General features: G+C 40.1%; 1 protein-coding gene across 1 annotated transcript in view; it reads left to right on the top strand.

Moving 5' to 3' along the window:
* The window catches only part of A2M (alpha-2-macroglobulin), an 80797-nt gene that overhangs the window by 48371 nt on the left and 5358 nt on the right, over positions 1–27068 (top strand). Inside the window, exons 20-34 of the mRNA XM_069106109.1 lie at positions 1930–2056; positions 3504–3625; positions 8010–8061; positions 10040–10123; positions 10898–11074; positions 11373–11448; positions 15186–15342; positions 15807–15881; positions 16630–16810; positions 18706–18932; positions 23080–23298; positions 23456–23583; positions 24097–24187; positions 24572–24640; positions 26552–26654. Coding sequence (XP_068962210.1) covers positions 1930–2056; positions 3504–3625; positions 8010–8061; positions 10040–10123; positions 10898–11074; positions 11373–11448; positions 15186–15342; positions 15807–15881; positions 16630–16810; positions 18706–18932; positions 23080–23298; positions 23456–23583; positions 24097–24187; positions 24572–24640; positions 26552–26654 — 1888 coding nt within the window. The remainder of the gene's footprint in view (positions 1–1929; positions 2057–3503; positions 3626–8009; positions 8062–10039; positions 10124–10897; positions 11075–11372; positions 11449–15185; positions 15343–15806; positions 15882–16629; positions 16811–18705; positions 18933–23079; positions 23299–23455; positions 23584–24096; positions 24188–24571; positions 24641–26551; positions 26655–27068) is intronic.

Raw genomic sequence — 27068 nt, 5'->3', positions numbered from 1 at the left:
GCCAGGTAGCACAGCGAGTAAGAGCACCGGCTCCAGTGTCAGACTGACCTGGAGATCGAATCCCGGGCTCAGACACTTAGCACCCACCCAGAAGCACCTGGCCGTGTAACCTTGAGCAAGTTACTTAACCCCAATTGCTCAGGGGCGGCCAGTGGCTCAGCGAATAAGAGCACCGGCTCCAGTGTTGGGACGACCTGGAGCTCGAATCCCAGGCTCAGATACTCAGCACCACACCCAGAAATAATAATAACTGGCCGTGTAACCTTGAGCAAGTTACTTAACCCCGATTGCTTAAAAAAAAACAAAACATATTGCCATGTTAGGAAGGCCTGATTTCAAATCCTAGTTCTGGCATTTACTAGCCATGTGACTTCATTTCTTCTCTCTCAGCCTCAGTTTCCTAATCTGCAAAATGGAAATAATTATGGGACACACTTCATAGAGTGGTTATAAGAATCTGAGATAACACATGTAAAGTGCTATGTAAATGTTGTTATTTTTTAAAATATTGTGTTATTTAAGAAAATCAGATCTGTTTCACTGTTGTATAGGGAATGTCCAGTGAGGGCAGTCCTTCCACCAAGGCATATCAGTGTCTCTTCTGCAACTTTGAGTCTTAGGGGGATAACCGAGCACTGAGAGGGAAGTGCATGGCCATCATGTGTCATCAGGGGTCAGAAGTGCCTAATTCCCAGGATGGCTCACCACATCACCTTCCAAGGCTCAAGTTAGAGCTGGTTTCTGAACCACTGACCTTAAGCTTCTTTCTTTTTTCCTTTTTGGAGGGCAATTGGGGCTAAGTGACTTGCCCAAGGTCACAGGGCTAGTTTTTGTGTTGTGTCTGAAGCTGGATTTGAACTCAGGTCTTTCTGATTCCAGGGCCGGTGCTCTATTCACTGTGCCACCTAGCCATCCTGGCCTTAAACTTCTTTAACTCTAATTCCTCGAAATATAATTTCTTGTGTTTTGTGCTATAAATACTAATAATACCAACAAAAAACTCATGATATCTTAATACGATATTTTATAATTTTCCTGAAACTTAAATTTTTCTCAATAAAGCAGGTTGCCTGATTGTCAGTCAATGAGCATTTATTCTATGCCAAGCACTGTTCTAGGCACTGGGGATACAAATGCAAATGGAAAGGAAGACAGTCCCTGTCCTTAATATAGAGCTTATGATAGATTAGATAGATAGATATTCAGACAGAGATGGATAAATGGATGGATGAATGGATAGACAGACAGGTAGGTAGATAGATAGATAGACAGATAGATTATAGAGCCTATATTCTAAAACAGAGCTGAAAAGGGGAGTGGGAAGGTACCCAGGTCATGAAACGATGGTCAAGTCTAGAGAATCAGAAGCAAAGCTGAGAAAAGAATGGAAGATGACTGTCCTGGGACCCTTCCTCAAAATGTAAGTTCTGGGAAGAACTCACCCAGAAGAGAGTGAGAGAAGGGGCCATAAGAGTGGAGGAAAGTTGGGAAAGTTAGGTGGCACAGTGTATAGAGCACCGGCCCTGGAGTCAGGAGGACCTGAGTTCAAATCTGACCTCCGACACTTGACACTTAATAGCTGTGTGATCTTGGGCAAGTCACTTAATCCCAATTGCTCTGCCTTCCTCCCTCCAAAAAGACCAAAAAAAACCAAAGAGTAGAGGAAAATCTAGGGTATGAATATAGTTAAAGCATGGTAGTGAAGTCCCAAGAGACAAAAGAGAAGCAAATTATTTATTTTAATGCAATTATTTATACTCTCTGTGGTCCTGTGAATTCTAAGGCCCAACTAATCCCTCAAGCTCATATCTCTCCAACTCCTATCCCCACAGACCTTTTGATTTAGCCTAGACCTAAAAGTCTAACTCTCTTTCTATGTTTTTAATTCACTAACTTTTTTCTGTCTATTCACCCTGCTGCGGTCTTCAGGTTAAAGTGCAGCTTACAGACTCTTCCACATTTTCAGCTGTCCCCAAGGAAAAAGGTGACGTGTCTCCCTGTGTCTGTGGAAATCAGCAACAAACGTTCTCATGGGCTGTGACTCCCAAGTCAATAGGTAAGTGATTCAATGTCCGTGAATCAATCCATCAGCATTTATTAAGTGCTTGCTATGTGCCAGGCCTTGTGCTAAGCACTGAGGATACAAAAGGAGGCAGAAGACAGTCCCTGTCCTCAAGGAGCTTACAATCTAAAGGGGGATAAAACATGTAAACTAATATATACAAACATGCTAGATACAGTACAAACAAGAAATAATTAATAGGAGAAGGCACTAGAATTAAAGAGAGGGTGGGGAAGGCTTCCTTTAAAAAATGAGATTTTAGTTGAAATTTAAAGGAAGCCAGGAAAATCAGCAGATAGAGTTAGTTGAGAAGGGAGGGTTTTCCAGGCATGGGGAACAGCCAGAGAAAATGCCTGAAGCTGAGAGATGGAGTGTGGAGTGTCTTGTTTATAGAACAGCCAGGAACTGAGTGTTACCAGATTGAAGAGTCAGGTCTAAGGTAAAGGGGGCTAGCTTATGAAGGGCTTTGACTGCCAAACATTTTGTAATTGTTCCTGGAGGCCACAGGGAGCCACTAGAGTTTCTTGAGTAGGGTAGGAAAATCACCTTAGTGACTGAATGGAGGATGGACTGGAGTGGAGAGAGACTTGAGGCAGGCTCTTGGAGTAGTCCAGGTGAGCCCCAAAGGAGTGGCTCTCAAGGTGTAGGAAGAAGGGAAAGGGATATAATGGAAATGTAGATGACAGGGGTGGCTAGGTGGTATAGTGAATAGAGCACTAGCCCTGGAGTCAGGAGGACCTGAGTTCAAATTCGGCCTCAGACACTTAATACAAAACTAGCCATGTGACCTTGGGCAAGTCACTTAACCCCAGTTACCCTACCTTCTCCCTCCAAAAAGCAAAAAAAAAAAATGTAGATGATGTAAAAACAAAAAGATGATGATAAAACTTATTTTGAAAAAATAAAGGAGAAAATCACATTCTCCTTTATGTGCCTATATATACAAATATCAAATTTTACTGACTGGTTAAGCCATTTAACCTCGCTAGGCCTTCTTCCCTTACCTGTAAAACAGAAATTATAATAATGACACTATCTACCTCCTCAGGTAGTTGTGAGGACAGTTCTTTCCAAGCCATAAGTGCTGTGGAAATGGGAATTGTTCTTCTTTCTAGAGGCAGAGGAGCATGCTGACAAGAATGCTGGGCGTAAAGTCCAGAGACCAGATCCATAGCCCAAAGACCAACAATAATGAGCAAGTCCTTTTACCACTCCTAGTCTCAGTTTTATCATTTGTAAAATGGGATTGTAGCACTTGCTCTACCTGCCTATGTCCTTGGACACAGTGGGCTGTTGGTATTAATAGTAACAATCATATTAATAAAACCTGGAGTCTCAGCATGCTGTGGAAACTGATCCTGAGGCAGGGAAGTGTGGAAATGAGAGGACGTGGGGTGGTACAGAAATGTGCTCATCTCCATTTGTCACTTGTTTTTTCAAGGAAAGATTACTTTCGTTACGAGTGCAGAGGCGGTGGAGTCCCAAGAACTCTGCCATAACGAGAAGGTTACAGTTCCTGAGAGTGGAAGGAAGGACACAGTCATCAAAGATTTGTTAGTGGAGGTACGTTGGTAGCATATCTATCCCCATGAGTTATGTTACGTTCTAGGGACAGCATCGAGATAAGCACAAATCCCTTGCTAATGCCCTTAGCCTTTAAGGAAGAAGATACAGTCATTTCAGTCTCCATTCTAATTAGCTCAGCCACTAATCGGCTTTAAGGACTGGCCATGTTATCTTTATGCTCTCTCTCTTGCTCACCTCCCCCATCCAATTGGTTATTAAGTTCTGTCTAGCACAGTGTCTTTGATATCCATTCATTTATCACAGGCACAGGAAATGCCCTCTTTTCCTTTCTCACAAGCACATTTCTAGAACAAGCTTTTATGATGCCCACCTGAATTCTTGTAATAGATTCCCTCCCAGATTGATCTTCCCAAATACATAGATCCGGTCATGTCGCTGCTCTGCTCGAATCTCTTCAGTGACTTTCGGTGGCTTGTGTGAGTGAAGTTCAAATTCGTTAGCCTAGCACCCTCTGACAGTGTCCTGCCTTCTATTTAGCCTGCAAGCTGCATTACTCACCATACCCTGGTCAAGCCCTACTCTTTCATGTTCCCATTTTTTCATACCGTTCTTTACACCTGAAAAACACTCCTGTCCTTTTGCTCTCCTCACCTATTGAAACATTCTGAATATTGTCTCCCTCACTACCTGTCTCATCTGGAACTTGATAGAATTCCTTTAAGGAGGGGTAGGGACAGACTGATGACAGACTTTTCCCAATGTCTCATAGTTAAAGGGATCAATTTGTAAAAGTTTCAGAGGCTGTAAATCAGAGTACTTAAACTTACACCAAGAAACAAGTGTACTGTGGTCACGAGCATCACAAAAATCATAATCCCATGCTTCCTTCAATGTCAAAAATTGAACAAACTTAGTTGAGTAAAGCAGTGATCTCATACAGCCCTTCAGGAAACAAACCTCATTAAACATAGGTAAACTAAGTCAGGTTACAAATTAAACCTCCATTGAGAGGGTTTGGAATGGAATGATTGAGAGGGGAGATTTACATGTCACCAAGGCTTACTACTCCATTAAAATTTTATTAATTTACATCTTCATCCGATTCCCTCCCTTTTGAGGACATATATTACCTTTGTATCATACTGAGAGAATGAGATACTTTAAAGATCTAATCTTATAGATGAATATATAACTATTAGCAAGGTGGTGGCAAGCCTAAGAGTCTGTATATCTAGTTGCTTAGGATAGAAAGTTAACCACAGATTCAGATTGAGAGCAGTGAGGTGTTTCATACATGCATCCTACTTCATTGTCAACAGTTTCTCTCACAGAGTTGCTAAGATCTTATGACCTTGACCAAATAGAAGGTCCCAAGGAACCTCACAGATAAGAACAATGTAAGAAGTTTGAAAATTTTCCCTCCAAAAAGTAAATGATCATTATCTACTTAAAAGTGAACAACACCTGATTAAATACTTACTCAGCCTCCAAATTGTTGGAAAGACTTCAAGTTTATTCTAGGCAACCACCAGGGAGATCCCACCATGGCTCACTGTACTCGTTAGGATCCCCAAGATCTAAAATAGTTTTAGAAAGAAATTTATTTGTTCATTTGGTAGAAGAAAACTGAAAGAAACTTCTCTCTCCAGCCTCTGCAAGGTTTACATTATATAGGGGTTCTGAGAAGAGTACCCTTAGGAACAACATAAAGCAGTTAAGCTATTTTGTATAGAGGGAAGTCTCCAAACAACTGAATCCATTGAGATTTAAGCACAGCCATTGAAATTTGGGGAACCTGGGGAGGCCAGGTAGCACAATGAGTAAGAGCACCGGCTCCAGTGTCAGGATGACCTGGGGATCAGATCCGGGCTCAGACACTTGGCACCCACCCAGAAACACCTGGCCATGTAGCCTTGAGCAAGTTACTTAACCCCAATTGCTCAGGGGCGGCCAGGTGGCTCAGCAAGTAAGAGCACCGGCTCCAGTGTCGGGATGACCTGGGGATCAAATCTGGTCTCAGATACTTAGCACCACCCCCAGAAATAACTGGCCGTGTAACCTTGAGCAAGTTATTTAACCCCGATTGCTTTAAAAAAAAAAAAGAAATTTGGGGAACCCACCACACAAGCATTGGGTGGACCCAAGACCTAGGTGGGATCCAAGTATTCCCTGTAAATACCTGATTTCCCTGGGAGTATCTCTGAGGTCAGCTAATTTCTAGCAATATCGAGCTAAATTCAAACAATATTGATAAATAAGGTTTTCCAAACAATATAATAAAATATTTCCCTAAAATAAAAAGCCTGCCCTCATCTGCAAAGTTGGTAAAGATTTTTTAAACACTCAGATTTCAGCTAGGTCAGTTGGATACAGAAATAGGAGTACAAACCCAGCCTCAGATACGTACTAGATGTGTGACTGGGCAAGTCATTTAAACTCTGTTTGCTTTAGTAAAGAGAGGAATGAGGTCCAGATTGAGTGAGATGTTAGTCCTGCTGTACTTTGTTCTGATCACACTAGAACTTGAGTACTATGTTCAATCTGCTAATCTAATTTAAGCAGTAATACTGGCAAAAGGGATGGTGGCGATAGGTTATTGACTAGGATAGTAAAGGTCCTTAAGACCATGCTGTATGAGGAACTGGACTGGAGATGTCTAACCTACAGAAGGGATCACTACAGTGAGACGTGATAGTCAAAATCAAATATTCAAAAGGTTTATTTGAAGGGTTATCACGTTAAAAAGTGATGAGATTTATTCTGTTTGGCCCCAGAGGGGAAAACCAGGAACAAATGGGGAAAATGCAAAGAGGTCATTTAGGCTTGATGGGTACGTGTGTGAGAGAGAGAGAGAGAGAGAGAGAGAGAGAGAGTGTGTGTGTGTACATGTGTACTTTCTTTACAATGTTATTTCATTTGATCCTCACAACAACCCTGGGGAGGTAGGGGCTATTGTTGTCCCCATTTTACAGACGAGGAGGCTGAGGCTGAGAGATGTTAAGTGACTTATCTAGACTCATACAAAGGTGGATTTGAACTTTGACTTTCCTGACTGTAGGTCCCACACTCTAACCGCTGTGCCATCTTGTTGACTATTAAGTAAAAGACTGGTTGACTACTTTTTGGAAATGTAGAAGGGATATGGTGGTTGGTCAGATATGGTTTGGACAGAGTGGACTTTGAACTGCCTCCCAATTCTAAGATTCTGTGATCCTGTGTGACTTTATGACTTATTTTTTTTTCTTTTTGGATGGTGGAAGGCAGGGCAATTGGGGTTAAGTGACTTGCCCAAGGTTACACGGCTAGTAAATATTAAGTGTCTGAGGCCGGATTTGAGTTCAGGTCCTCCTGACTCCAGGGCCAGTGCTCTATTCACTGTGCCACCTAGCCACCCCAACTTGATGATTTTTAGGGGCTCTTCTAGCTCCAGAATGCTGTTTTTAATTTACCAGCACATTGCGCAAGACAAAAACTATCATGAGAGAAATTTGATATTTTATTTCTTGCCTTTAAATTATTATTTTTTTCTAAAAAACTAAACTTATGACTAAATACTGGTCCAGGTTTATTTAGAGCTTATTCATTTTCTTTATCCTTTTATTTATTATTTAGCCATATTTTTTTCCTCTTCTCTTTCTTCCTTTCCTTTCTTCTTCTTTGCTCAGAGCTAACAAAATGATAGAAAGAATGGAACCTCCTTTGATATTAATTCCTGGAATGGAGAAGGAGCATTTATTCAGCCAGTCAACAAGCATTTATTAAATGCCTGCTATGTACCAAGCACTGGGAATACAAAGAAAGGCAAAGACAATTCCTACTTTCAAAGAGTGTAAGGAGTGGGAGGAGGAAGAGGAGACAACATGAAGACAACTTGTATAACCACAATCAATACAGGATAAATTGGGCAGAGGCTCAGATGGAAGGAACTAAGATTAAGAACTAGGAAAGCTTCTTGTAAAAGGCAGGATTTTGGTAATGACTTAAAGGAAGCTGGGGAAGCAGAGATGAGAAGAGAGAGCATTCCTGGGAAGGAAGACAGTCAGTGAAAATACCTGAAGTCACGAGATGGAGTATCTTGTCTGAGGAGCAGCAAGGAGGCCAGTATTCCATGATCGCAGAACATTGTGGGGATGAGCTGGGAAGTCTAAGATGTAAGAAAAGTAGAAAGGTAGGGAGGGGCCAGGCTATAAGCAACTCTAAAAGCCAAGCAGAGGATTTTTGTATTTGATCCTGGAGGCATTAGAGAACCTCAAAAACCCATCAAGGCAACCAGACTTGGTGACAGTCTAATTGGAGGGGTTGCCCAGTCCATAGGCACTGTGACAAGCAGAAGTTCCCTCCTTCGTACTGCTATCTTACATTCTTCACCTGAAATCTCAACCCCTTCTCATTTTTTGTATTTTTCTTTCTCCTCCCAAAGCCTGAAGGGATTGAAAAGGAGGAAGCTTTCAACTCCATGCTTTGTCCAACAGGTAAGAGCCAAAATATCATGGGATAGACAGTAGCCATAGACTGATCCCAAGGAAGGGGGATGATTTGGTGGGGCAATGTAAAAAGCCATCATCTTATTTACCCATGGGGGAAAAAAATCCTGCAAGGAAAGGTAATTCAAGTTTGGGCTTAACCCTCTTGTGCAGAACAAGTTGTCAGAACCTTCACCATCAGCATCACTAGTTTTTGCTCTGTGACTTCTGTAGGTATGTTACTATATTAGTCAATGGAGAAGGGGGCTAAAAGGTTAATGACAAAATGTGGGGGAAAGTATGTTGACTTGGAATCAAGAGATTTATGCTTCAGTCCTGTCTCTGACTTTTACTAGCTGTGTGACCTTAGATGAATCATTGCCATCTCTGAGTATAATTTCCTCATCAATAAAACATGTTTTACATGCAAATATAAAAAAGTTTGTATACAAACATATTGGATAATTATATATTATATAATAACACGTGCATATAATATTACTATTATAACTATATTATGTAGTTATAATATAATTAAAACAAATCTAATTAATATTTGCATTATAGACTTCACAGAATTATGGTGAGAAAAGTAATTAGGAAACTTTAATGTATCCTATAAAGATGAGTTGTTATTATCCTTCCTATTATTGTGGGTGGGTAGGTGGCACGGTTGATAGAGTACTGGGCCTGGAGTCAGGAAAACTCTTCTTTCAGAGTTCAAATCTGGCCTTAAACACTTATTAGCTGTGTGACCCTGGGCAAGTCATTTAACTCTGTTTGCCTCCATTTCCCCATTTGCAAAATGGGCTGAAGAAGAAAATGGCAAACCACTCCAGTATATCTGCCAAGAAAACTCCAAAAGGAGTCATGAAGAGTTGGACACAAATGAAAACAACTCAGTAATTCTCACTTATTTGATAGTTTTCTATTTTAAAACAAGTACATAAGCATTGGCAAATATTTAGCATGTCCCCAAGATAGGGAGCTAGAGTAGGTGTTCTCTCCTAACACAGATGACCCTTTAACATTGATTCTTTTCTTTTGCTCTTTTCAAAAAATGGTTAGATTTTGTTGTTGATATTCTTAACACAGGCTTTAGAAGGCAGAGAGAAGGTCTGAAGAATACTCATTTTCTACCTCAAAAGTTCATAAAATTTATCAAGATTGAAGTAGTAATGGAAGAAATATTATATCAGCCAATATTCAAATTCTGTTATTTTTCCATCTTTAACAGGTTCCTATCAAAATGGTGTCCTGGTGTATCTAATGAAATCTGATGAGTTTACTGGATTAGAGGTCATGACAGTGAGCTACAGAGGTCATTATTTGGCTCCTTGTGTACTTGGAATAAATTCAAGGAGAGAAAGGAAGGAAGGAAGGAAGGAAGAAAGAAAGAAAGAAAGAAAGAAAGAAAGAAAGAAAGAAAGAAAGAAAGGAAGGAAGGAAGGAAGGAAGGAAGGAAGGAAGGAAGGAAAGAAGGAATTGTTTCCTTTTTGTGGTTCTCCACAATAAGGCCTTGTCTAATAATAATAATGAGGATGACGATGATGATGAAGATAATGGTGATGATGATGATGACAGCTAGCAAGTTTGCAAAGCATTTTGCATATATTATCTTCTTGTCACAACAACCCTGTGAGATAGCTGCCATTATTATCTTCACTTTACAGATGAGAAAACTGTGGCAGACAGTTTAAGTGCCTTGTTGATGGTCACACAGCTAATAAGTGAGGCAGAATGTGAATTCAGGTATTTTTGACTCCAGGTCCAGTGCCCTGCAACTATACCACCTAGCTGCCTCTCAGAATAGAATCGTAGGAGAAAAGACTCCTTCCAAGACTCATCTTCTACAATTCTATCAATATCATTAAGACATTTTATGAATAATCAGTGTTACAGCCCCTGGTCTTGGTTCTCCTCAGGCAGAGACATACATGTAAACAGGGAGTTTTCTTCCTTGTATCTGATTTACTTCTTTCCCAAGGTGCTGAGCTATCTGAACAAGTGTCCCTGAAACTCCCACCAAATGTTGTGGAAGGATCAGCCAGGGCCTATTTCTCTGTTCTGGGTGAGTGAGCCAACTCTCTTTCAACTACATATTTAATTTTTCAGTTCATGACCATAGTCCTTCATTTTCTCTTGCTCATATGTCCTTTTCTCTCTGGCCCTGCCATGGAGCTCTGTGGTTTCAATGGTTGCTAACCAGAGGCCTCTTGTGGTGACAGAGAGCAGGGAAGAGATTTTAATGGGGACATTGTGGTGTAGCATGTGAGTATGGGGTGGGGCTGGGGGAGAAGTGCCTTCACAACAAATAGAGCTTGATAGTCAGAGGTAAGACCAGAATTGGTGTTGGTACTCAAGATTGCTGATCACAAAGCTTCCATATGCCTGTCATGGGAACAGCAAAATCTAAAGAGTGGTCTGGGCAGCAAAATAAAGTCCAGAGAAAACCAATAGACCTCAAAGATGAAGAATCAGGATTCTGTATCTTGTCAACAAAAAAAGATGTTGAGCTAGACTGGGAAAATCCCAATTTATCTCTTTCCCCCTTCTCTTGGTAAGTTTTTAGACCTGGTATAGCTTGCTCCCACCTCACCTATAGTTTTTCTGAAATTCTCCATGGAGAACTACCACCAGCCCTGACAGCATCATTAATCCACATTACTATGCTTGTCTCACTCTCTTAACTTTTCTGAGACCCATCCCCTCCCTAACTTCTCTCTACTTTTGCTTCCTCACTACTTGTAAGTCATTTTTTCAGTTGTGATTTTAAAGATGAGTTATTTGTCTTTGATACATATTCCTATTTAGTGTCTGATGTCTCATCTCATTTACTTCATAGGTGACATCCTTGGATCTGCCGTGAGAGACACACAAAATCTCCTCAAGATGCCCTATGGCTGCGGAGAGCAGAATATGGCCCTGTTTGCTCCCAACATTTATGTCCTGAATTATCTGAATGAAACAAACCAGCTAACACCAGAGATCAAGTCCAAGGCAATTGGATTCCTCCAAAGTGGTAAGATAAGGGGAGGAAGCCATACTCCATAGTCTTAGCTATTCCCTTCACAAATATATTTGAGTTAGCAATTCCTTGGAAAACATCTGGTATCATGGCAGCCCTTCCTTGCCATTGCCATCTCATAAGATTTTTGGAGCTAGCACCTTCTACACTCCTGGAGGATTTGTCTAATAGAATTAGTTGTTACTAATCTTATGCACTTGAATGCCCTCTCTGGCCTGGCCCATACTGACAAAAAGCCTGGATCACCATAAGGTATTTCTAATGATGAACTTGATAAAACATCCTATTTTAGGTTACCAGCGGCAGCTAAACTATAAGCACAGAGATGGCTCCTACAGCACCTTTCAACATAGCACCAGTAATACCTGGTAAGATGTTTTACTATCCATGGTCGCCCGTGGTGCTGTGATAACAAGATTCAGTCATTGTATGGGGAAACTAATTAATAATTAAGTTATTGTTAATTAGATATTAAATAATTAAATAAATGAAATTCTTAAACAGCAGTTCCTATGAAAAAAACCCCAGTTTAGTGAACTGTAAGTTCAACATGAATCACTAATGAAGTATGTCAGCTATAAAAAAAAGCTTACGCAATTTCAGACTGGAGAAATAGAAGCAGAGGATCTAGAACAAAGCCAGTATCGTCCCTCTTCATTATTCCGTGGTATCTAACATCAGGAGTATTATGTTTAATCCTGAACCCCAATGTTTTAGGAAGCACATTGACACAAGCTAGAACATGTCCCAAGGAGAATGACCTCCTCTGATCACTAGTGAGGGGATTCAGAATCCTGTCAGAGAAGGATCGGGTGAAGGAAGTGGGGAAGTAATCCTAGAGAAAAGGAAACTTGGGCTGGATTGGTATGATAACTGTTTTCAACTTTTAAAGATTTGCCATGTAGAAGTAAGGTAGGTTGGGGTGGCTAGGTGGTGCCCCGGTCCTGGAGTCAGGAGGACCTGAGTTCAAGTCCAGACTCAGACACTTAACACTTACTAGCCATGTGACTTTGGACAAGTCACTTACCCCCAACTGCCCTGCCTTCCCCGCTCCAAAAAGCAAAAAAAAAGAAAAAAAAGTAAGGGAAGTTTTATTATCACCCCAAAGTATATAAACAAATAAACATTGCAGAGAGGTAGATTTCAGGTTGGTGTCGGGAAACAGTTTCCTAATGACTCTGGTGGTCCACAAGTGAAATGAATTGCCTGATAGGATAATGAGTTCTCATCAAGGGAGTTCTTTAATTAAAGGCAGAAATGCTGCTGAGGAAGGTCTATTAAAGGGGATTCCTGCTCAGATATAAAGACCCAAGACCTTCTAACTGAGAAATTCTATTATTGCTTTAATGTGAGGGTTGGGAAACTATGGCTCCAAAGCTAAATCCAAACTCAGAGTAACTTTTAGATTTTTAAAATAGTTTTATTTAAAAATGTAAAAGCCATTCTTACTTAAAGTGCCAGATTTGACCCTTGGGCCATAGTTTGGACTCCTGCTCTGGGCATTGTTGACCATCATCCAGAAATGCTAGGAGCTGAGTCTAGAAAAGCATCAGTTATTACTTATAGGAAAGACCTTACCAATTTGTCTTTAGTAAGACAATTATTCTTGACCAAGACCAAAGAAGGATTAGATGTATTATATTTGGCCCAAGAGGATGGAGCTAGAACCAATGGACAGAAATTATAGAGAAAGAAGATTTCAATTTAATATTTTATTTTTATTTGAATTATTAATAATTTAAATTAATTTAATCTAGTAATTATTTTATTTTTGTTTATTAATATTTCATTATGCAATACAATTATATAATTATTAAACATTTAATCTGTTTACCTAAATTAATTTATTTGATTAATGATTTTATGAATGTTATTTAATATTAATATAATTTCCTGATAATTAGAGCTGTCCAGAAAAGCTGTGGACTACCCTGACAGGTAGTGGGTTCTCTGTCACTAGAAGTCTTCAAGTGAAAAATGAATAAACATTTTGGAGGGGGGGGTCACCTTGGAGGACCTTCCACTCCAGGATTCTCTGATTCTACAAAATGAGTACAAAGATAGAGAAATGGATAGAAAACTATGGAGTAAGGGGGTGACAGGAGGGAGAAAGAGGCTTAAAATCTTTGAGGTGGGTAAATACTGAAGGAGATCATACCATATGGCAAGAACTACAAGTGAAGTAGTTCTTTTACCCCAGAAATATGAGAAAAGATAAAATGGAATTGTCAAATCAGTAATCAGACAGCAAAAATTTCCTCAATAGCTTGGAAAAAAATAAAAACTCAGACCTTTATATCCATAAGAAAGCAAACCTGGAAGCAGAGGTTGAATTCACAGAATGAATCAGAGGGAGGGTGAAGCCAAAGGGAACTGGGAGATCTCCCCTTGGCAGGAGGGCGAATCAAATCAACAAACCTTTATTAATTGCCTACTATGTACTAGGCATTGTGCTAAGCACTGGGGATACAAAGAAAGGTCAAAAAACGAACCAGCCGAAAAAATCCCAGACAGTCCTTGCACTCAAGGAGCTCACACGTCTAATGGAGGAGAGAGTATGAAAACGATAAACAAGATAATATACTGTATGGGATACATGGAGGGTAGTCTCATTGGGAAGGCACAAAGATGAAGGAGGACTGGGAAAGACTCCTTGCAGAAGGTGGAAGGAACTCTGAGACTTACAGGGAGCCAGGGGGCAGATGAGGAGGGAGGGAGTTCTAGGCATGGAGGAAAGCCAGTGATGCTCCTCCTCTTCCCTCCCTCTCTGAAACTTTAGTGTCCTTCAAGGCTTAATTCACTTCCCTCCTTTTTTGTGATCTCCACCTGTTCCGCCCCCAACCCTCCAACTCTATGTGCCCTTTCCATCCTTAATTAGCCTGTATTCACTTCTCTGTACATGTTGTATTCTCCAATGGAATGAAAGTTCTGTAGGGGCAGAGACTGTTATGTTTGTCTATCTCTAGCACCTAGTAGATCTTTCATAAATTGCTAAAAATTAGATTAAGGTACTTGAAGGGAATATATGTATATGTATATATATATGTGTGTGTGTATGTATATATGTGGGTGTATGTGTCTGCATGTAGATATGTATGTATATGTGTGTACATGTATACATAGAGGGCACAGGGTGAATTGAATATGAAGGAATGATATCTAAAAAATAAAATTAAGAGGTGAGAAAAGAATATATTGGGAGAAGGAGAACGGAACGGGAGAGATAGAATGGGGTGGATTATCTCACATGAAGGAGGCAAGAGAAGGCTATTACAATGGAAGAGCAAGAAGATGAAAGGGAATGATTCAACCTTTTTCTCATTGAATTTAATTTAAGGAGGGAATAGCATACACACTCAATTGGGTATCATATCCTATAGGAAAGTAGGGGGGAAGGGGATAAGAGGAGGGATGATAGAAAGGAGGGCAGATTGGGGGAGGGGGTAGTTAGAAGAAAACACTTTTGAAAACGGAAAGTAGGAGAAAATAGAGTAAATGGGAGATGGGATAGGGTGGAGGGAAATATAGTTAGTCTTTCACAATAAAACTACAATGGAAATATTTCGCATAACTACACATGCATAACCTGTATTGAATTGTTTGTTTATCTTTTCTCATGTGTGTGGAGATGTGTGAAGAGGGGAGAAAGGAGAGAATCAAGAACTCAAAGTTTTAAAAACAAGTGTTAAAAAATTGTTTTTACGTGCAACTGGGAAATAAGATAGACAGGCAGTGGGGTATAGAAATCCATCTTGCCCTATAAGAAAGTAAGGAGGGTGGTATAAGAGAGGGCAGACTGGGGGAAGGGGTATTCAGTATGCTTGCCATCTTGGGGTGGGGAGTAGGGGAGAGATGGGGAGAAAATTTGGAACTAAGAATTTGTGGGAATGAATGTTGAAAACTAAAAATAAATAAATTTAAAGAATAAAAAAATTGAATTAAGGTTAATTTTATGCTAATGGAGGAGCTTTGGAGATGGGGCGAGGAAGAAACTAGCTGGTTCTTGTGCATTGGGATCATATGGAGCTTAGGCCTAGATAAAGAGTATAGAATTGTCTTCTCAAAACAAAGGCTTCAGTCCTCTACTGTTTCTTTCCTTGGGCAGGCTTACCGCCTTTGTGCTCAAGTCTTTTGCTCAGTCTCGGCAACACATCTTCATAGACGAAATTCATATCAACCAAGCGCTCTCTTGGCTGTCACAGAAACAGAAAGATAATGGCTGTTTCCAAAGCTCGGGTTCACTGCTGAACAATGCTCTTAAGGTGATGTGTTCCCTGGGGCACAGGAGTAAGTAGAAGGTTTAAGTCCTGCTGGTCTTATAATATGCTTCATATCAAAGATGAGTGAAGGAAGGAAGGGCATAGGGAGTTGCCATAGTCAACAAAGATAGAGACTAGGCCTGGCAATCATTCTCCTGGTGCTTTTTTTGTACTTGTATCCACAATAATTAGCACAGGGCTTGGAACTTAAGGGCTAAATAAATGCTTTTTTCATTCATCACTCAGCATGAGAGAAATGAATGGAGGGCTGTAGTCAGGCTGAGTCTGGTAGGGATATATATATATATGTATATATATATATGCATACATACATACATACATACATACATACATGTGAAGACCTTCCACGGGGAGATAGGAGAGTAAGGGATAGGAGAGTTAAGGGGGAGTGAAGGCATTTTCTGGGAAATCTGAAATCTAAGTGTCCCTGGATCTCTTCTTTACAGGGTGGGGTGGACGACGAGCTGACACTGTCTGCCTACATCACCATCTCCCTCCTGGAGACACCGCTTCCTGTCTCTGTATGTGACCTCTCATCACCCTGAGATCTTTCACTGTACCCAGTTGTCTCTATAAAAATGAGTGATCAGCAGTATGGCATTCTACCCCATTGAAGGCCAAAATATCAGCATTTTGGGTAGAACTGTGGGCATTAAAATTGTAGAATTTGAGGGGAGAGGAATGGGTTAAGATGAATTACCCCCCCCCCCCATTACATATTATTTGCACAGCCCCGTAACTACAATTCATTTGAAAATGGACAGCTGGTAGCTTTGCCCACAGAAAATGGATAAAGAGGGGAGGCTAGGTGGTGCAGTGAATAGAGCACCAGCCCTGGAGTCAGGAGGACCTGAGTTCAAATCCGGCCTCAGATACTTAACACAAAACTAGCCATGTGACTTTGGGCAAGTCACTTAACCCCAATTGCCCTCCAAAAAAATGGATAAAGAAGCCCAGGGATAAGGGAAAACAAGTGGTGCTATACAGGGTCATTTTAAAAGGATTTAAGATGTTCAAAAATGTATTAATCTATAACATGTATGAATACATAGTGTGCACCAAATTATCATTACCTTTATTTGCAAATTGGTTTTGACATGTTCATACATGACCTGGTTATTAAAAAATACATTTTTGAAAGCATTCAATTCTGTTTTGAATCACGCCCTGTGTTCTGTGGCCTATGTCAAGCTTTGGTCCTACTCCTTCCCTTGTTTTTGTCCTTGGGGCAACTCCTAAGCCAAGGCCTTTCTTCGTCCTCTCTTCCAGCACCCTGTTGTCCGGAACGCGCTTTTCTGCCTGGAGTCAGTCTGGCTAATGGAACAAAATGGGGCTTTTAAGAGCAATGTCTACACCAAAGCATTATTGGCCTATGCCTTTGCCCTGGCAGGAAATCAAGTCAAAAGGACAGAGGTGTTAAAGATGTTGGACAAGGAAGCAGTGAAGAAAGGTGAAAGGCTCTTTTGGGAATTTTAATCATAATTCCTACTTTTTTCTCCCATTAATTCCCTGCTCCCACTGGGAAGAGGAAGAAGGTCCTGGATTACTGGGTCCAAACCTTCAGCCTTTCTTCAGGATCTCTCATAGGAGCAGGACTACTTATAGTCAGCTCACCCATTTCATAAGATAAGAGTTTTTATAGCAAAACTGTCCCTGAGGTCTCACTTTATACAGCGGGGAGGATCAGTGAAAGGCACACAGTAGGTGTATCACACTATCCCAATCCCACATGCTAGGACTATTTTATTTTATTTTGACCAGACCTACAATTGTATCAGTATAGAGAGGACCAATGAAAAGCTTCCTCTGCTGATTCAGGTTGGCACCTTCACTGATACATATAATCTTATGGATTTGCCTGATGTACCCAGGGGGTAAGTGACTTATTCAGGGTCACACAGCCAGCACATGTCCATGACTAGACTTGAACTCAGTTCTTCCTGATTTTTGAGGCCAGCTTTCTATCCACCATGCCACTGCCTCTTAGCTGCCTCTTCTAAGAGCTTAAATTATTTAATATGAATAAAATGTACAACTGTGAACACAGAGGCTGCTCAGAGTCCTAACAGAGATAGAATTAAGTATTAACAGTATGTTAAACATAGCACTTAGGGGTCACAGTGGGTAGAGTGCCAGCCTTAGAGTCAGGAAGACTCGTCTCCCCGAGTCCAAATTTGGCCTCAGACATTAGTTGTGTGACCTTGGGCAAGTCACTTCCTGTTTGCCTCAGTTTCCTCATCTGTAAAATGAGTCAGAGAGGGAAATGGCAGACCACTCCAGGATCTTTGGTAAGATAATTCCAAATGGAGTTACAGACAAGAGTGAAATGACTGAACAATGAAACATAGTGCTCATTTTTGCAAAACTCTCCTTATTCCACTATGTCTCCAGATCCTTCTGACAACCTGTTAAGTAGTCTTTGGCAGAACCTGACCTGAAACAAACAAGGATGGGAAGGATTCTGTTTCTACCTTCCCTTTGCCACCTTATCTACCCCAGTAATATTGAAAAAGGAGATTGTATGCTGCAAGCTCCTTTCCCCAACTACATTGTTTTCTTTTGTTTTCCTGAATCCTACTAAATTCATATCTAATGCCCATATTAATATGATAGATAGTATGGTGTGATGGGTAGAGTGCTGGCTTCAAACTCATGGAGTTTAAGTCCTGACTTTGACAGATGATGACTGTGACCCTGGGTAAGTCACTTAACCTCTGGGTATACCAGGCAGCTCTCTAAGACATAATAATAATATTAATAACTTGCATTTATATAGTGCTTACTATGTGCCAGCCACTGTTGTAATAATATTTATTCTTTATTAATGTAATTAATTGATTAAATATTAGTAATATTTATAATAACATAATATTTATAATATCCTCACAATAACCCTGGAAATAAGGTACTAATATTATCCCTACTTTACAATTAAGGAAACTAAGATACACAGAAGTTAAGTGACTTGCCTCAAGTCATTCAGCTGATATCTGAGGTTAGATTCAAACTCAGGACTTTCAGACTCCTGACCCAGCACACTCTCTCCACCACACCTCCTCACTGCCTATGATTGTTTTCTAGCACCTTTCCAGAGGAACTTTCTCTTCTACCGAGGGTGTTCTGATTTGCAAAAGAAGAGAGGGTTCTTGACTAGTAGATGCCTACACTGGTAGAATTACAGATCTGGACATGAAACAAAGAAGTAATAACATATGAGAGCTGCTTATTGCACCTGTAGCTAAAACCAGGCTGTGATACTGAGTGTGCTATAATTAGTATAATTGTATAGTTGCTTCTTATTAAACACTAATAGGTATCGATTCCCTCTCTGTTCTTACCCTGAAGATGACTCAGTCCACTGGCAGCGCCCAGAGAGACCTCTGGAGCCAGAGGGACCCTACTTCTATCAACCCCTGGCTCCCTCTGCTGAAGTGGAAATGACTTCTTATGTGCTCCTTGCATACCTCACTGGTGCTCCTGACCCATCTCCTGAGGACATATTGATGGCATCTCGCATTGTGAAATGGATCACCAAGCAACAGAATTCTCATGGGGGATTCTCTTCTACTCAGGTGTGGGGCAACCTTAAATACAGCCACCAAATCAGGTAGCAAAGGGGAAAGAAGTGATTAGAAGAAGGGAGATGGTGGAAACAGAATGAGATGAGAAGACTATTTCTATTGGCATTTTGGTGATAAAGTTTTGAGGGGGAAAAAGGAAACTAATCAGGATCCACAGGGTGATCCACTCCCTATCCCTTAATACTACTATGTAATTATTTCCTTATAACTTACTAAAACAATTTCATGTCACCAAGATTATGGGGCCTTGGATGGCCCTATAGTTTCAAGAATCCCAAGAGTAGTTACCTCTAGGGAAATGAAATGACAGATCATGAAGAATCTAGGCAAGGAAATTCCTCCTTTCTTAATGGAACAACTCAGGAGTCTCAACCAAATTATTTTCTTTAATTTTTTTTTGTTTGTTTTTTTGGAGGGGGGAAGGTAGGGCAATTGGGGTGAAGTGACTTGCCCAAGGTCACACAGCTAGTTTTTTTGTTGTTGTTGTGTCTGAGGTCGGATTTGAACTCAGGTCCTCCTGACTCCAGGGCTGGTGCTCTATTCACTGTTCCACCTAGTCCCCCTCCCCCACCTTTTTAAAACTTTTTTAAAAAATTATTTTTCCCAGTTACACATAAAGGCAGTTTTTAACATTCATTAAAAAAAATTTTTATCTTCAAATTCTTTCTCCCCCCATCCCAGACAGTAAATAGTTTGATATAGGCTATCATTTGCAATCTTGCAAAACACGTTTCCATATTAGTAGTTCAACCAAATTCTTCATGGAAATTCAGCTTAGGATAGGACATATGGCTGACCCTTTCCATTCATTCTCTTTTTCTCAAACTTTCCCTTTCAGACTGTCTTCTCTAAAGGCTACCTTCCTTATATTTTATAGGGACATTTCTTATACTTTCCCTATCCACTTCCCATAATTTTGAATGCCTTATCTTCTTCTTCTTGGAAGCATTTTAACGGCTGTAGCAAGTAGGAGTCTGTAGGAATTTGGTACATCCCATGAACAGTGTCAATGCAAAAAGAGCAGTTAGTGACCAAAACCACACGTATTTTTTTTTTTACATAGTACGATGCCCAGCACATGGCAGGTACTTAATAAGTATTTGTTGAATGATTGGTTGGCACCATCCCGTAGGTCGATAGTCATTCACTTTTACTCTGTGGCAGGCATTGTGCTTAGCTGTGGTGATACAAAGAAAGGTAAAAACCCGTCCTTGACTTCAAACCTCTCACATTCTAACGGGAGAGACGTGTGTAAATACGTGAACATTCAAAATGGATAGAGTGGCTAGAAGACAGTCTCAGAAGGAAGGCATTAGCAGCTGGAGGACTGGGAAAAACCTCCTTCAGAAAATAAGATTTTTGGGCAGCTAGGTAGAACAGTAGATGGAGTGCTGGGCTTGGAATCAGCAAGACTCATCTTCATGAATTCAAATCTGTCCTCAGATACTTACTAGTTGTGTGACCCTGGGAAAGTCACTTAACCCCAGTTGCCTTCCAAAAAAAAAAAAAAAGAAAAAAAGAAGATAGGATTTCACTTGAATCTTGAAAGAAGCCAGAGAAATGTAGAGGCTGAGGTGAGGAAAGCAAACATGCTAGATAAGAGGGACAACCACAAGATGGCCTTCTGGCAAGTCCTTATATACCAGTTAGGGTGGCTATAGTGTGAAGAGTCCTATAAGTAGGAGGAGACAAGGTTATGCAAAGCCATCAGTACCAAAAGACTTTGATCTTGGAAGTAAAAGGGAGCCGTTGGAATTTCTTGAGTAGAGGAGAGGGATGACGTGATCAGACTAACACATTAGAAGTATCACTTTGACAGCTGAGGAAAAGATGGAGAGGAGTTAAGAGGTTTGAGGTGGGAATATGAACTGGAAGGTTATTGCAATAATAATCGAGGCAATAGGTGATGAAAGTATGGTCTAGAGTAGTGGCTGTATAAGTGGAGAGAAGGTGTAATGTGTGCCTGATGTGAAGGAAGAAATACAATATTTGGCAACCGATTGGATGTGTGGGGTGAAGTGAGGAGTCAAGGTGACATCCTCAAAAGTAATAGGAAAGTTGGAAAGAGGGGAGAGTTTTGGGGGAAAGATAATGAGTTCTCTTTTGGACTTGTTGAGTTGGAGATGCCAGGGACATATCCTGTTGGCAATGGGGGACTGTAGTTTAAGTGAGGACCTAGGATTAGATATTTAGACCTGAGAAATATCAACATAGAGAAGATCATTGAACCCATAGGAGCTCATGAGATAATCAAGTGAGACAATATGAATAAGGCCCAGGCAAAGGAAACTGAGAAAGATCCATTGGACGTATAGGAGGGGAACCAGCAGATTGTAGTGTTGGGAGGATCGGAGAGGAGAAAGTAATTAAGGAAGAGGAGATCACATGCTACAGAGAGGTCAAAAAGAAAGCTTAATTGAGAAAAGACTGTTAGCATTGGCCATCAAAAGACCCCCGGTGACTTTGGAGAGAGCAGTTTCACGTAAACGATGAAGTCTAAAGGCAGACTGGGAAGGCTTTAAAAGAAAGTAAGAAAAGAAGAAATGAAGGAGCTTAGCCTCAAAGTGGAGACATAAAGTATAATAGCAGAGATGGTAGAATCAAGTGAGGGTTTTTTAAGGATGAGGGAGACAAGAGCATGTTTTTAAGCAGCAGGAAAGGACACAGTAGATTAGGATAGATTGAAGAAGAGAGAGAGAGAGGGCAATCTGCTAGAGAAGATGGGAGTGAATGGGATCCAGAAGATGGAAGGAGTTGGTCTTGTTAAAAAGGTCACCTCTTCATCTGAGATAGGAGTAAAAGAGAGAGTGAGTGGAGATGCCTAAGTGATGTGAGAGGAGGAGGAGAGAAAAAGAAAAACTTGGGGTAAATTACCTCAATTTTTCCCATGAGGTGTTGAAATCAGGTCATCTTCTGAGAGGGCTTGGAACAGACGATGAATCAGAGATATCAAACTCACATCCCATAGTCTGCAAGGCCTAGCAAAAGTCTTGAGTGCAGCCTGAACCAGATTAAAATATAATTAGGAAATGTTTAATAAAATAAGTAAAAAATATAATACAACACAGATCATGTTAATTTGTGGTTCCCTAAGTCACTATGAGGCCAGCAGGGATGTATTTCAATTTGTTCGACACCAATGCTATCCATCAAATTCTAACCCCATGCCCCTCAACAAAAATACCCACATTGTCCTTCTTGTTAGTTTTCTCTAAATACAACCATCATTCATTGGTTTTTCAAAAACACAATTTTAGGTGAGGTGACTTATAAGTTGTGATTAGGTCCATAGACAGAATTCCATAGTTATCTCTCCTACATAAAAGACGTAGCATTTATTTTATCCCTCAGCATCTTTTTAAAAATTATTATTCTAAATTCAATAGCCATTAACAAAAAGTCAAATAAACATAATTTGAAATATTTATATAGATTCCAAATTACTTGCAATATGCTTGTAGAATGTACATATTAACTTTGAGTAAGACAGCATGACAGAATAGATAGAAATTATTCTCAGAGTCAGGAAGACCTTGGGTCAAGTCCTACCTCAGACACCTATGTGACCCTGGTTAAATTATTTAACTTTTCAGTGACCCAAGTCACTTTCTTAGACTATAAATTGCAGGTACTGATCTGCATTGGTAGTGGGAGTTTCCTCACAAAGAGCTCCCTATGCCAGTGAAATCAGATCCAGTCCTAAAACAAACCAGCTTTATGATAGTAAATGCCAAAAACATCCTGTTTACTTCTATGCCTCCTCCTAGTCCCTTTTTTCCTTACTAGATTTTTTAAATACCAGCTATAGTATAAAAGAGAGTCAAAGTATTTAAGGGGTTGAGAGAAGAGTTGGATAAGAAATAGCAGATGGGGAAAAATAGGGATTCCCAAAAGATGTATCCCTTCTCACATTATTTTTTAATGCTTAGGATAAGTAAACAAATACGTTAAAAAAAATACTCAGGGACATTCATTCTAGAGTTGAGTATGTGGACTACATCTCTGACATATTTTAGAAGATGTTCAAGTAGTACAGATAACCTAAAGTTATCCTGGTGGGGCACTTAGCTTAGGGCTTTGGTATCCCATCCTCCAAATGTTTACCCCACTGGGGACTCCCACAATTTGTCTCTTATAGGACACTGTGGTTGCACTCCAAGCCCTGTCCCAGTATGGAGCAGTCACTTACAATAAGCGTGGGAAACCTGCAGAGGTGACTATCCAGTCTTCTGGAGGCTTTTCTGAAAAATTTCAAGTGGACTCTGCCAACCGCTTACTCCTACAACAAGTTTCATTGCCAGGGGTGCCTGGAGAGTACAATGCAGGAGTGAAAGGGGAAGGATGTGTGTATCTTAAGGTGAGACTCCTAATGGTGGGGTGGGGAGAGTCAACCTTACCTGTGAGATAAGCTCATTCCCCTTACGAAAAGTCATCAAGAGAGCTGATGAAAGGTGATAATGAAATAAATATCCTGGGGATACAGAGAAATTGATCCTGTTCTTAATGTTCTACAGACATCCCTAAAATATAATGTCCATGTGAAGAAAGAGGAATCTCCATTTGATCTGTTAGTGCAGACCATTCCCCCAACCTGTGATTCTGCAAAAGCCCATAAAACCTTCCAGATCTCATTTAATGCCAGGTAAAACCATCTGTCTTTCATCTTTTCATTCAGAAAACTAGAGTTCTCCATCACTTCATTAAGCCAAAGAGATTTAATTCAATGACCCTAGAAAGTAAACTCTTGAATTAAATAAAATAATAAACTTATAATAAATAATGTTAAATTATATAATCATATATCTTATAAGTATAACAATGTAATAAATGATAAATCAAAATAAAATTAAATAAAATATTGGAAGAACAGTATATTCTCAAATGTGAACAGTGCAGATTGTGTAGAATGAGACTATATTGAATCTATCTTTGCTCCTAGTCTGAACTATGACATTTTAATAGTCTTCAACTTAAGTTTTCTGAGAGGGAAGGGGATCTGTTTCTTTTCATAAGCTTTTAGTAATTCAGAAAAGGAAGAGCTTGTTGTGTGAGGGTGGTTTGGGAAAGCTTTCAGAAGGAAGCAGAATTTGAATTAGACTCCAAAGGATTGGGAGATAATTGTTGACCCTAATTCCTTTTTTCCATGCATCTATAGTTACAAAGGAAGTCGTCCTGCCTCCAACATGGTGATTATTGATGTGAGGATGGTGTCAGGTTTTATCCCTGTAAAACCCTCCGTGAAGCAGGTATGTACATTATGAGCACGGTAAACCCTATATAGGAGGGCTATCCGTGGACCCATCCGAAAACTGCACCTTTGTCCAAACCCAGTGAAAATTACTGTGAATCCAAGACCTACATTGCTTCTGTGCCCAGGAAAGCCAATTCAGTTCTACAAGGACTATTTGCATTCAGCACCGTGCTCATTATAGCAAGACCTACAAGAAAAGAAAAGCACACTTTATCTTTTCTCCTCTTTGTTCTTTTTACAGTATAGTCCTTACGTATAAAACCCATGTGAGACCCCATCGGTATCCTGTTTTGGGACTCCAACTTTGCTTATTTCCCCGAGTGCTCTCTAAGGATTTCACGTATTTAATAGCATTTGTGATGTGTCCCTTTTTTCTCAGCTTGTAAAATCTGGTTCCCTGAGCAAGGCAGAAGTGAGCAACAATCATGTCTTGCTTTATGTGGAAAAGGTAAGAATCTTTCACCCTTACTCAAGGATAGACAATCCCATTAAGTAAGAAAAAACCAATCTCTTCTAGTTTAATTTGAGAATGGCCAGCTGTAACCCAGCTTAAAACTGGGGTATTTTCCCCTCCCTTTTATAACATCTCAAACATCTCTGAGGTCTGCAGAAAAATGGTTTTTATTGAAATTAGGATGTGTGGTTTTCCTGTGATAGCTCTTTTTGGGATACTCTTCCTAGAATGGCCAGTGGCTACCTAGCCATATGGATCATTTTAAGGGTATCAAGTAGAGGGAAGTAAATAGGGGTTAGTCAGTATGAATTTGTTCCCCATTCTAAAACATCCACATAGAAAAAAAATAAAACATTCTGTTTGTCTAGATGTTTTATGTGACTGAAGCAAACAAGACAGATTTAACAAGCTAAACATAAAAATCAGTCTCATCACTTTATTTTCTCATTTCATGCAATGCCAAACCTCATGGCATTTGGAAATGTTCAGATGATTGACCTTTTTCACTCTTTTATCCCAAGATTTGCTGCCACGTGAACACGGTAAGGTTGATAAGTCAGCAGAGTTTATGGATCAACCCTATTCTGGGTGTTCTGGGGGAATAAGAAAGAAATTGAAGGTAACACCTTCAACACTTTACTGTTACTGTTACTTAAAATCTGAAATAAATCTCTTAACCTGTCAGGATTTTACTTTCTCCGTCTATACGATTAGGAGGTCGGACTTGGGAATCTCCAAGGTCCCAGTGAGTTTTAAAATTCTGTGATTCCGTTAAGAGGTACTTGCTCTCATGTTGGGGAAAACAAACCCATATATGAGAGGTGACTGATGAATACCCAGCATACTCCAACCAATGAAATCTTATATGTTATAAACAGTACTGTTTTTAACCTCACAGGGTTGTTATGAGGATCAGATGAGATAGCATATGTATACTATCTTGTAAACATTAATAAAGTACCATACAAACGCAAGCTGTCATTAGAAGCTAAGTAGCACAGTGGTTAGCTTGTTGGACTTGAAGTCAGGGAGACCTGAGTTCAAATCCTGTCTTTGATGCTAATTAGCTATGTGACCCTAGACAAGTCTTTTAACTTTTTTCAGACTCAGTTTTCTCATCTGTAAAACGGAGATAATAATAGCATCTGTTTCCCAGAGTTGTTTCAAAGATGAGATAAGATATATAAAGTGCTTTGCAAACTATAAAGCATATATATGTATATGTATGTATATATGTACACACATATGTATGTGTTTATATGTAACATATATACATATACATGCATATATACACATATGCTTCATAGTATTTATAATAACTAGCACTTCTATATAATGTATGTATATCTACATGTATATATGCACACACATATATGTGCTAGCTATTATCATTATTTAGTCAATGGAAGGTGACTTGAGGAATTTCTTGTTTATTGAAAGGGCATCCAGGGGTGGCTAGGTGGCGCAGTGAGTAAAGCGCTGGCCCCGGAGTCAGCAGGACCTGAGTTTGGTTCCGGCCTCAGACACTTAACACCCACACAAAAAAACTAGCCGTGTAACCTTGGGCAAGTTACTTAACCCCAATTGCCCTCCAAAGGGAAAAAAAAAAAAAGAAATGGCATCCTATAAGGAGTATAATAGTTTAGAGTGCTACTCTATCACCCGTTCTATCTTTTACTTGTATGGGCTCCTATACGGATACTCAGCTAGTCTAAAGTGGGGAACTCTCAGCCTAACACCCATCTTGGTGCCTCTTTCCTCTCTTTACTATTTTTTCATTCTCACTTTTGTCTGTAAAACAAGTTAAGGGAACCAAAAAGATGAAGAGAGAGGAAAGCTGATCTTGCGCAAAGGAGGGGAAAGAAGGTTCCATTGTTTGCTACTTATGCCTGTTTTCCCTTCTAGATGACCAGTCAGACATTGACCTTTTCCTTCACTGTGACCCAAGATATTCCAGTAAGAGACCTGAAACCAGCTGTGGTGAAAATCTATGATTACTATGAAACGGGTGAGTGTGACCTAAAAGCACTAAACAAACTACAGTTTCTACCTCTGTAATCCTCTACAGTCTCTCCTCTTTCTTCCTTCCTTTCTTCCTTCCTTCTTTCCTTTCTTTCCTTCCTTCCTTCTTTCTTTCTTTCTTTTTTTCTTTCTTCCTTCCTTTCTTCCTTTCCTTCCTTCCTTCTTTCTTCCTTCCTTCCTTCCTTCCTTCCTTCCTTCCTTCCTTCCTTCCTTCCTTCCTTCCTTCCTTCTTTCCTTCCTTCTTCTCTCTCTCCCTTCCTTCCTTCCTTCCTTCCTTTCTTCCTTTCCTTCCTTCCTTCTTTCCTTCCTTCCTTCCTTCCTTCCTTCCTTCCTTCCTTCCTTCCTTCCTTCCTTCTTCCCTCTCTCCCTTCCTTCCTTCCTTCCTTCCTTCCTTCCTTCC

The sequence above is a fragment of the Petaurus breviceps genome, unplaced genomic scaffold, assembly GCF_028583685.1.
Source record: "Petaurus breviceps papuanus isolate PSGF00001 unplaced genomic scaffold, PetGlider_PUasm1.0 78, whole genome shotgun sequence".
In the NCBI taxonomy this organism is placed as follows: Eukaryota; Metazoa; Chordata; class Mammalia; order Diprotodontia; family Petauridae; genus Petaurus; species Petaurus breviceps.
This window is presented reverse-complemented; position numbering and strand designations above follow the sequence as displayed.